This window comes from Myzus persicae, unplaced genomic scaffold (genome assembly GCF_001856785.1).
Source record: "Myzus persicae strain clone G006 unplaced genomic scaffold, MPER_G0061.0, whole genome shotgun sequence".
In the NCBI taxonomy this organism is placed as follows: Eukaryota; Metazoa; Arthropoda; class Insecta; order Hemiptera; family Aphididae; genus Myzus; species Myzus persicae.
This window is the reverse complement of record NW_019104018.1, coordinates 151,838-163,909: the sequence shown is the minus strand read 5'-3', so window position 1 is coordinate 163,909 and position 12,072 is coordinate 151,838. Positions and strand designations below refer to the sequence as shown.

Genomic DNA, 12,072 nt, shown 5'->3' with positions numbered 1-12,072 from the left:
GTCAATTGAACCGTACAAGCAAATATTGTCGTGAAATGAATCGTTGCAAAACCATCGGAAATACAATAAGTAATAACAATTTGGGCCTTGGGATTAAATTCCCGACAAATCAAAAACTTGTTATAAAATAGACATTGTCGAAAATATGGTTTAAATATTATAAATTAACGCGTAAAGTCGTGAATAATATTACAATAACTACATCATTATACTAATAAACTATACTGCGACGAGGTTAAGATTAGAAGAAATATTTGGCTGGGTTGCAGGAGTTTTATTTAGGGGGAGGGTCAAAGCAACCCAAATGTCCACTAATATTACGAAGCGATTCGTTATAACTATATACTGTTATTATTGATATTTATATACGTCGACAATATAATATTGTGTATTATTGTTGTATGAATTTGGGCACTATTATTTGCCTAAGTTAATAATAATGATAATGTTGTTTAAAATACATTTTTGTATTTTAAATGAAAATTCGTCTGGGTTTTGAACTATCGAGGTTTTGATTTGTCGAGATTCTGAACGAATTCCTAATAATAATAATAATATGACAGGAGCAGAAGACCCAGTGATATTATTATATAATAATAATTATACATATAAACTATTCCACTACGTAGTAAGACATATTTTATTATTGTGTGCTGTTTATTATACCTATACAGGTAGGTATACACAGTTGTCTGGATACAAACTCGAATATAAAAACATTTGTATAAAGATATATTAATATTAGGTATTTAAGTATGTGCGCGCGCACGCGAGCACTTGTGTGTGTGCGTTTGACATTGGTTATGCAACTTCTATCGGCTATATTATGTTATGTAACGTTTAAAATGATGCAATTATGTGTGGCAAAAACAGCTTAATGGGTCGTTAGTTTATAATAATAAATGAAACGGGCCAAAATTTAAGTTGACAAAAAAAACAAAAAAATACAAATAAAAAAATATTCGATAATTAAATTATTATAATAGTTATACATAATAATAGTATGTATGTGGCGTGTGTGTATATAATATATATGTAATTAAAAGTAGTAAATAAATAAACAACATAAAATGTACAATAATATTGTAGTGAATTAATACGTATGTGTACCTATGTACAAATGGTACCAATGTACATATACCTACTATATCAACACGGTAGTATAATATTAACAAAAAATAAATAAATATACACATACAATATGTCAATATATATATTATATATCCATACCATAAATTTTAACGTACACTTGTAAAGATTGAAAAACACATATATTATAATATTATTTGTTATGATGTACAACAGAATGATGAAGGAAAAAAAAATAATGATAAAAAAATAAATAATAAGTTAATAATGCGGGTGCCGAAGAAGAGGATAATAATATATAATATAATATTAATTTGGAAGCATATTAAGTTATAAGGGGAGATTACGAGTGTGTGTGTGTGTGTGTATGTATAATAAGTAGTAAAACGCAGCGCTTTTGTTTGATAAAAAAAAAAAATTAACATGTTGTAATTCATCCCGAAGATGATAATTATAGATCGAGGTAACGAGTATGTATATAATATAAGACAAAAAAAACATTTATTATTATTTTTTTTAATATTATAATATGCACTTATTATATTATATAGTATGTATATACCTACCTACCTACCTACATACCTACCTACCTATCGTTGAGAAGCAGTCGTAATTACTTAACAATATTACCTATTCATAAGCCTAAGGTAACATTCGAATGACTATAAACAGTATAATATTATATTTTATATATTATTATTATAACCGTTCGCTACACTATAATATATAATATATTATTATAATATAATATAGTCGTGTATTATATGTATATTGTTTTATATTATATTGAATTATAAAATTTGATTAAAAAAATATATATATATATATTATATTAATAAAATGGTTCGTGGCGACGTATAAATTAATGCTATTTTTTTCTTATTTTTTTTTTTTTTATTATTAACGTCTTTATAAATCGCGAGTGTATGCGGTGGTGTCTACGTGAAAGCGCTAGTGCGGCGGTGAGCGTATTATTTAGGGCGAGATTGAATGAAAAAATCGAGGAGGAGGAGGAGGAGGAGAAGTAGAAGAAGAAGAAGAAGACTCGCGCGGCATGACGTGCGCACGTGTGTTTCGTTGGATTAAAAAACAAACTAAAAGCGATAAAAAAAAAAAAAAAACAAAATCGAGTAGAAAAATATCGCTTGTGGTTTTTTTTTTTTTTTGTTTTGCATAATATCATAACAATTTATAATATTGTACAAAAGAAAAACAAAAATAATATCTAAAAATGTATGGGTGGATGAAAAAAAAAAAACAATCGTCGTCGAGTCGGAAACGGATGAGAGGCGTGTCGGCGTACACGACAATAATATTAGGTAAAATATTTAATAAATTTAATTCATAACGTGCGTATACGTAATATTACATTATATTATTATTATAATTATTGTGCGTAGGCGCGCGAAGAGGGAACACGACGGCGACACACGAAAAAAGGGTCGTCGTCGTCTATTGAATAGGACTCGCGGAACACACCGTGCTCGACGGAGCAGTGGCGTCATCACCGCCGCCGCCGCCGCCGCCGCCTGTAATGTCGTCGTTGTCGTCGTCGGCGTCGTCTTGGTCATCGCTCACTGTTGCGACCTGCTCTTGCCGCCACCGCTGGTGCCCCCCGGCCCGCCTCCGCCGCCTCCGCCGCCGCCGTTCTTCCGCCTCTGCTTTTGTTGCTTTTTCTTGGGCGACTGCACCATGCACGCGCACCCGCTGCGCACCTTTATGTAATCCAATTTCCAAACGTTGTTGTCGTTCGGGAACAGCGACTGGAACGTCTGCTTGCCGCCGTTGTTGTTGTACTGTCCGCCGCCGCCGCCGACGCCGTGGTGGTGCCGGGCGTTCTCCTCGCGCACGATCGCGTACGAATACGAGTACCGCTGCACGCACGTCGAGTGCCCGTGCAGCTTGCGCTCCATGAACAAGCAGGGCTTGCCCTCGACGCCCGGCTTGCACGACACCTCGTAGAACCTCTGCTTGTCGGCCCCGTCACTGTAACAATGAACGTTTATAATATATTATTATGACGATATAACAACAACAATAACAACAACAACAACAATAATATCAGAGATTGACGGCCGACGTCGTTGGCGTAAGCCAAGGGGGGTGGGTGTCGTAACACCCCACTCCCTAGAAACCCCTGGTTATGCGCCTAAAACGACGAGCGTTTTTTTTTTTGGGGGGGGGGGGTGCCCCGTTTCCCTCGTCGGCTGTTTTAGGGATATTTTACAAAATGTATATCATTTTCCCTCAACCGAATAAACCAATTTGCAGCCTTCAACGTATAATAATGGCGCACCTGGTACAAAGAGGGGAATTTTGCCAGGGTGATGGGTAATTGTAGACGCTTATACAATTCTTGTTGTTGACAAATTACAATATTTATCTCGCTTATTATTATTATTGAAAATATTGTATTTATTCTTTTATTTTCATTATTTAATACCAACACAATAGCCACGTCACGCCACCGCCACATATTTACTTCACCTCCCCTATTAATACGCCAGGTGTGGAATTGTGGTCGTGTATATATTATAATACATATATATTATGTTGAGGGCAACTGGTATATTATAGATGTATGGATTGAAGACAAATAGTGAATTTTACTCTAGATAGTTTTTTTTTGGGGAGGGGGGGATTTGTATATAGAAAAATTAATTTCGAGGGTAACTGATATATTATTCCTGTTCTAAGCTCCCCGATGAATTGGTTACGTACAGACCGTGTCCAGTTCATCTTGGCGCTAAGCAACCGTTACGATTTTTTTTTTTTACATAGTGTTTTAAAAACGTTGTTAACTTTTTTATACTATTTTAACTTGATTACCGTATTTTTTAATTATAATTAGTTTTCGGACCACTGTTTTACGAAAATCGTAACGGTTGCTCGGTGCCAAGATGAACTGGACGCGTTTTATTACTTTGTCCAGTGAAACAAGTCTACTATTGACGTTTTGTCCATCAACAGATTTTAGACCTTATACATCCCAGAATCCCAACTTAAGCAATATTTATATCATTATGACTGCGGTGATATACGATAATATATCACACCACTTCAATATTGCATTACATCTGCACAATGCAAAGCCTCTGTCATGTGAGCAATTCACTTACATAGGAATAGAGTGCAACTCGACCGCTCCACGACTTGTGTATGAGTATGACTAAACATTATAATTCAAAATTCAAAAAATGAATACCAGTGCCTATGGATAAACATTGTAAATGAGATTTCATTTAAGTCAATGTTTCCTTACGTGAAATAGAATCCTGGGTTTCGGGAAGAATCTCAAACACCAATAATATACCTAAAGTACGCTACAGCAAGTGATCCTATATCCCGCGCCCTCCGTTTATTATTCTCGGCCCACCTCCACATGTCAATGTATCCGATGGCCGGTGACATGCTCAACTCTACCCCTACAAATGCTTGTCTATATTATAAATAATATTATCATAGGGGATGATACGCGACACTATACGAACGAACACTTGTCACAGTTGCAAATGATAGGAATCCGTCAATTGGCCTGTATAAAAATTAACAATAATATTTTTTTATAATTGCAGGCTGAAGACAACCATAATTTTATATTTCTATAAATAATGTATAGATCCGTGAGGAAAATGTCCAGATGAGTGGTTGTCAGCAAAACTGTAAATTTCGTCTCTCTGACTTACGAGCAATGACTATATTTAAATATTGAGTAAGCAGACCCTTCGATCTCGCACTATGGATTTTCATAAAAGAGTGAGTTTATCTGTATTATCAAATTTAAAGTCAAGAACATTATCTGTAGTACCTATGTAGAATATTACAACTTTAAAATTCTTATATTTCACAAAAAAAACGAAGTGCTTAAAGTAAAAATATTTGCCATGTTGCATAGAGACACGGAAATCCTATCTAAGCTCCGACCATAACAATGTAGAACCGGAAGGAAAACGCTCCTATTCCCGGACGCCTTCTGTTATCAGTTATCACATAAGGATATATTATTATTATTACAAACGATTCGTATTTGGTAGGATAAAAACGATTTTTAGTTTTTTGTTCGTCCACTCGCCATGACGTGTGCGTTTATAATAAAATATAATATAGAAAGCCTCCTCGATGGTTCAAAACGTTTTCGGAAATGCAATGCAATAAAACGAAAAATTCAAAACGAGATATCGTCGTCGTTGTCGTCCTCGTCCGTCGTTTGTTTTAGTGTCGGAATTTATGTATACCGGGTGATACATTTAACTAAGACACTCTTTATTTCAAAAAATATTTTTTTGGGCAAGTATATTATATAGGTATTTAAAGTTATAAGGCTCATGATCAATCATGAACTACTCATCCAAAATTCGATTTTTATTCATCAAGAACTCCAAAAAATATTCTTCTTTGGGATAAGGAATTAAAAATGCATGAGGTCATTGAAAAAGTAAAAAAAAAAACATGCAAGCCACATGCTCGAAGTTGTCCACTTATAAAAAAAAATCTATGAATCATAAATATGTTAATAACTAATAAGTAACTGTGACGAAGAAAAACGTTGCGCAAAATCAGTTGGAGTCAGAAAATCAAGTAATCCATACACCCAGCCTAAAAACATAATATTTATGTTAAGAAGTTTATGATTATTATTTAGTTTATTACAATGATGACGATGATGTAAACAAAATTTAAAAAAATACCTAGAAATACAATTTTTCATTTTTGAATAGAAAAATGTTTTTAAAGACTATTAAAATTTCGTAACTAAAATATCTTCAAAACTACTTCGATGGTTATACACTCTAGCGTTAAACGAATCACCCGGTATACATACCTATACATATTCTTTGCCGCCGTATACAGAGATTCTATACGATTGTATATAGGCCTCTCGGTCCTCGTCTACAGTCGTATATTTCTATATGCCATGGTAGGCAAGCATATAAGAGTGTAATATAATATTTTGTCAACTATTAACTCGCGTGGAAGATAACGAAAATCGATAATATTATATTATGCAGTCGCGCCGCTTCGTGTGCGATTGTAATTGCAGAAAAGCAGTAAAACATTTCATTGAATAAAAATGCGATTTATATAATATAATTACAGCAAGAGCGTATCGTTTGCGTTTGTTTACGCCGCCGCCGTGCGTATAAAATATAATAATATAATATGCAATATTATGATAATATTATTATATACTACAATAATGTACAGCGATTGTCTCACGCGAGTGCAATACCTGCACGTCCTGCAAGCCGCCAATAATTGTCCGTGGTATCTATATATGTAGAACAATATTATTTGTACACAGGATAATCCACCAAGTATAGGTAAGCCCTGATTCCCCATTCCTTCTACTAAAAATACATTTTTTTTAAACTTCCAAGAATATTTTCAATTGTTAAGATTGTATGCACCATTCAAGGCGAGTGTCCTGTGACGATGCAGTCTTATATTTTTTCAAACGAGAATCACGAGTTCATTTCATCTGATAGTTTGTTAATCAGATGATTTTTTTGAAAATGTTAATGTAGAAATTCGAAAGAGTAGTTTTCGAGTTGTTTATAAATTGATGATGCACCTACTACTAAAATGATGTGTTAATGGTATTGGGTTTACAGTGGCTACGATTGCGTGAAGACTTGAGTATATGATATTTATATTGATCTACCTATTCACATTTTATAATTATTCGTAAAAATTTCCTAGTAATGGGTATAATAAAATATACTTGATCCAATATTACGTTCTATTCTATATTTTTAAAACCGTTGTTGAGGATTATTATCTTTATAATAGTATATAAATGCACATTACTAACTAAAAAACCACTCGTTTGTATTTCGATTTAGAAACAACGACATTTTCAAAAAGATCATTCACTTAATGATTTGCAATAAACATCATTAATTTCACAGTAAAAAAATAAGTCTAAAGTTAGCCTGTACCTATATTCATATAATATTATAGAATCACCCGATGAATCAACGCGTTAAAATATATGTTGCAGACCTCGTGTGTCATGATCCTATGACGGATAATCGGAAAACAACTATTATCATATTAATTATTATTATTACACGTTACTCTACACTCGTGTAGGTAGAATATAATGTATAGAATTATATTATATATGTTTACCTAAAACCAAGAGTGGACTAATACTATCGCGCTGTTAGCCGAACTCTGAATATATTTTATATCGTACGTCCTTCGCGTCAATTGATTTCATTAATTATAATTCGTGAACACGGTGAGATTTTGCAAAAACAAAATATAATGTTACCTATGTTCGCCGATTCCCGACATGCTGGTTTTGTGCCGTGCGCGTGAGTGTACATTGGAGAAAATCACGATTTTTCGACCAAAACGATTAATGATTCAAATATACGACGATCGATAAAATAAGTCACTCGCAGACGATTCGATTTTTGTCGTGCGGTAATTGATCGGATTTCAAAACAGAGCGCCTCCGACAAACACACATAATATAATATTATTAAAATTATTATAATGCAGTGGTTACAAAAAAAACCACTCCGATCATCACGATTATCATCTCAAAAATGACCATGTTTTTCCCACGCTAAAATCATTTTCTCTACGCTCCACGAGGTCTGATTTATTAGTCGTAGGTACACGGTTGATTCGTTTTTAATACAAACAAGTTTTATTAGATTACTGAGGTACGAATGAAAAACAAAACAAAACAAAAAAAATCATAACAAAAAGATTATTGTGAACTTTTAGTGTGTTCATTTACGAGTGATGCACATATGTTTTGAAGTTTTGAATGTATATATATATATATTACGTACGTGTGGGTAAATCACAATATTTATTATCATAAGATCGAGTTAGATTTTATAAGCGTAAAAAATGCAATATTTATCGTGCGATGGTGGAAGCCGGTTTATGAGTAGGTAACCAGGTAACGAACGGTATTACATAAACGCGACTGCAGTCATATTGTAATAGATAGTAGATGCATCAAATCAGTTATAAATTATATTAATATTCTCGTTTTACTCAGCTCTGCAGCGCATAAGAATTGTGGATGTCCAGATCATTTTTGCTCACGATATAATTTGTAGGAAATTGTGAGTTGTGATGTTATATAATATAGGTAGGTTATTATAATTTTCATGTTGAAGGCAGTGACACACTCCTCTTTCTTCTTTTTTTTATCAATATAACATTTATTTATTTTATCAACCTAAAACTGATAAAATAAGTAACTAATATGTATTGTGTACAATTAGATGTTATAATTTATATAATTATGTTTGATTTAGTTTAATGCGTGTTAATTAAAGAAAATATACTACACATTTCTAAACTGGACCCCCCCCCCCCAAAAAAAGAAAATCTTTGTTGTGCCACTGGTTTACGATACTATAGTACTATGGACATGAACAATATGAATACCTATTTAGGTATGTTCTGTCCGACTCCCGCATAATAGAAACGAAGCTTTTGAAACGCTTCTCAGACAACGATTCAGGGACAACAACAAAATGACCCTGCCATTGTAAGACGTACAGCTGTATAATATTATATAAGGTGATCCACCAACCATTCTCACCCTCTTTTTTTGTTTAATAATTCAAAACATGATTTTTAAACATATACGTATATAAAAACCCTATTTTGAACTGTTTTTGTAAAACCATTTTCCTTAGTCTAATCATTTCAATAACAGAAAAAATACTCTTACAAATTTTGAATTAAGTAAATCAAAAATATGTTCAAACAAAAATATCTGTTTAAAAGTTTTCATAGTAAAAAAAGATGAAGGGACTGTCATTTGAAAAGAAAAAGTTTGCGTTTCTACAGGACAACCTTTAGGTAGTTTTTAAAAACCTCAAAAATTTTAAAACAGTCTTTAAACACATTTATAAATTTCAAAAAGTTATGTTTTGAAAAACAGCGTTATTGTAGAAGATAACGTGAACGATCGTGCTTGGTGAAACACTCTGTATACAAATTTTACAATTCGAAATGAATTGCAAATGGAAAATTAAAATATATTATTCTATATTTTTATTGATTGATAATAAAAATGAACCGAATTTCGTTTATAGTCGGAGTTATACCTTCCATCCGTACACATGTAATGTGTGTGTGTGTGTGTGTGTGTGTGTGTGTGCGAGCATACATAGTGGCGGCGGCGATCGGAGAAATAATAAAGATAAACTAAAATAAAACGTTCGTATACACATATATTTCGAAACCGGTTAAAGCATAACCGGAAACCGAAAAGCGCCGAATGGTGTCAACGACTGATAGCAATAAAATACATTTGACTTTCGATAACTACAATATCATTGAATAACTATTAATGGTCAGCGCGACTTCGACAGCGAGGATGGGACTTTCAGAAATCCCGTGTCGGACACCGGTGTACACACATTTGTACACGTCACTCGACTGTTGTACAAGCCGGCCGCAGTGTATCGGTAAGTAGTGTTATTAAACATAATATTATACCAATGCCGTGGTTAACAAGGTATAGGCGTTCGATCGTGAATAATTGTGACAAATGAAAATCGAATCGGACACGGGTACCACGTGGATTTAGATAAATCGTGTTCGTCGTCGAGCTCGCGCGAGTTGATCGTCGAAAACCGTCCACCGTAATTCAATCGCGTGGTCATATATTATACAGAGTGATCCACCGAGCACGCTCTTCGCCCCCTTTTTTCCTTTGATTCATTTAAATTATGATCTTAGTAATATTTAAGTGTATACTTAAGGGCGCCACGTCATATTAAAGTATTTAGATATTTTTTACCACATTTTCCATAAATCATTAAGCCGATAACATTCTTTAATATTTCGATGTATTTAAATCACCATTTAAAAGGGTTGTCTCTGAATTAGTAAGCCGTATAATAGACTAAGGATGATAATCCTTAAAAACTGTTTCACTACAATTTGAGAAATTTAATATAATATTTAATGTAGTATATATTGATGATTATATCGGGACAATTTTCACAAATTATAAATGTCAATAGATAAAGTAAAATTGATTAGTACCTAGTCACTATAAATATATAATTATCATCCCCGTAATATCTTCTAAACCTTTTATCATTCTTTGTACAGAAAGTTGAAAAAGCTCCTTGTAAATCTATTATGTATATAACAACAAAGTTTTGAAAAAAAATTATCAGCTTAATAATTTCCAGGAAGAGGAGTGATTTCCATTTTTAAAATAAAGCCAGTATTTCCATAAAAGACAGGACATGTCCATGTGCATTCCTTCAAAGTAATAAAAAAATCTAAGTATTATGCATAGGTACGGACGTACGGTACTTGAGAATCCCAAAAATCAAAATTTGAATAAATGTATTATTAAACCGAAGCGATTCGGGTGAATCATCCTGTAAATTATTTATTTTAGATTTTATGGCCGGAGTAATATCGTAATAAGAAGATATTATATAAGAGAATCAAATTATTATTATTATTATTATTACCATCACGGATTATTTTGTACCGCGGTGTCGGAAATTATGTAGTAGATACTATCTTGTGATTTTATTTTAATAATATTACTATTCAAACGCATAATCCACCGTATCTGCTGTGTTGCAGGTAACACTGGAAAAATAATGACAAAATAGTTTCGAGCCATTACGATGCAGAAAAACCAACCCAGTTGAGATAAATATCAAAACTTTGACGTTTTACCGAAAAATAGCATTGATGGAAACATCTCGATACTGGTTTCTGATCCGGTTTAATAACCATGTACACATGGAATGATAAACGTTGTGAAACACTGTAATAAATAAGGCTGGTGTTTTAATTGCATTTTATTTAAATTGATGTACCACACGAGTACTAATTTAATTTCATGTCCAACTGCAGTAATTTCAAAAATAAATAAGTCAACAGTTAAAGTCTCACTTTTCCGTTTCAGCAAAACCGAACGAGTATAGGTATACCTATATAATAATATAAGAACAATAAATTATATCAATATTATTCATACACAAAAGGAAAAACGCATTTATGCGATATACCATAAATTCATACATCATTATGTGTACGTACACATATTATACGAATCGAGAAAATATGCGTTCAACGTGAGCTATATGGCCATAAATTATTAATAATAATGTTCTATTTGTTTATGAATATAATACCGTTGGACATTGAGTAAGATGTACGACTCGGCTGGAACTCACTTATTCATAAGCATTTCGTGAAATCGGTCGTATAGAAAATTCAATCGTTCAGTGTCCACAATTTGTGCTGCACACTCCTCGATCGCGCAATTATTTATTAAATTATGTTATTGCGTGCATCTACCTACATATTTTAATGAAAACAAAAATGTTTCAAAATACTAGACAAATATAATTAACGATGCAACATAAGATAGGTAGGTATATACATAAATATTACAAGCACATAATATATACCTACGTTTCGATTATAAATAAATTATAATAACGCATATTGATTTAATTTTCCCCTCTGACCGTTTGAAAAAAAAAATCGATATAGAATAGTGAATAAAAATAATATTTTATTATTTATTGTTTTTTATGCACGCGTACGTTACGTGTGTGTTGCGTATTGTGTAATCTAAATGAAAAATTATTATTTAGTATTTTAAACATTTGACATTGTACAGCTGTGACGTACACATTTATATTTTATATTAAATTAATATGGCTATGGGTATATGCTAAGGCGGAAAAATAAAAATAATATATTATTATTATATGAGAAATATTGCTTACACGCAAAATATATTAACATATACGCTGAAAACATTTTTTTTTTTTTAATAATATAAAAATGATAGACACTTTTGTAATAATAATATCATGTATAGGTATTCGTGTTTGAACTCCAAGAATAACTAAGAATATATTATTAATACGTTACGTGCTAATAACTGGTTGAGTATATTTACTTTGTAACTTTCAAATTCGTAACACATTATTATGTACCTATAATGATTCCCAC

At 32.5% G+C, this 12,072-nt stretch overlaps 1 protein-coding gene and 1 long non-coding RNA gene across 2 annotated transcripts in view; one reads left to right on the top strand and one right to left on the bottom strand.

Annotated features, from left to right (window-relative positions):
* Positions 1–2,257: 2,257 nt before the first annotated feature.
* Positions 2,258–12,072, bottom strand: part of LOC111037649 — a 76,510-nt gene continuing 66,695 nt past the window's right edge. The window contains exon 5 of the mRNA XM_022320332.1: positions 2,258–3,075. Within this exon, the coding sequence (XP_022176024.1) occupies positions 2,664–3,075 (412 nt within the window). The 3' untranslated portion in view covers positions 2,258–2,663. The remainder of the gene's footprint in view (positions 3,076–12,072) is intronic.
* LOC111037650 lies at positions 9,336–10,897 on the top strand. Its single transcript, XR_002604899.1, has 2 exons — positions 9,336–9,539; positions 10,684–10,897. It is a non-coding gene; the product is annotated as an uncharacterized LOC111037650 (long non-coding RNA).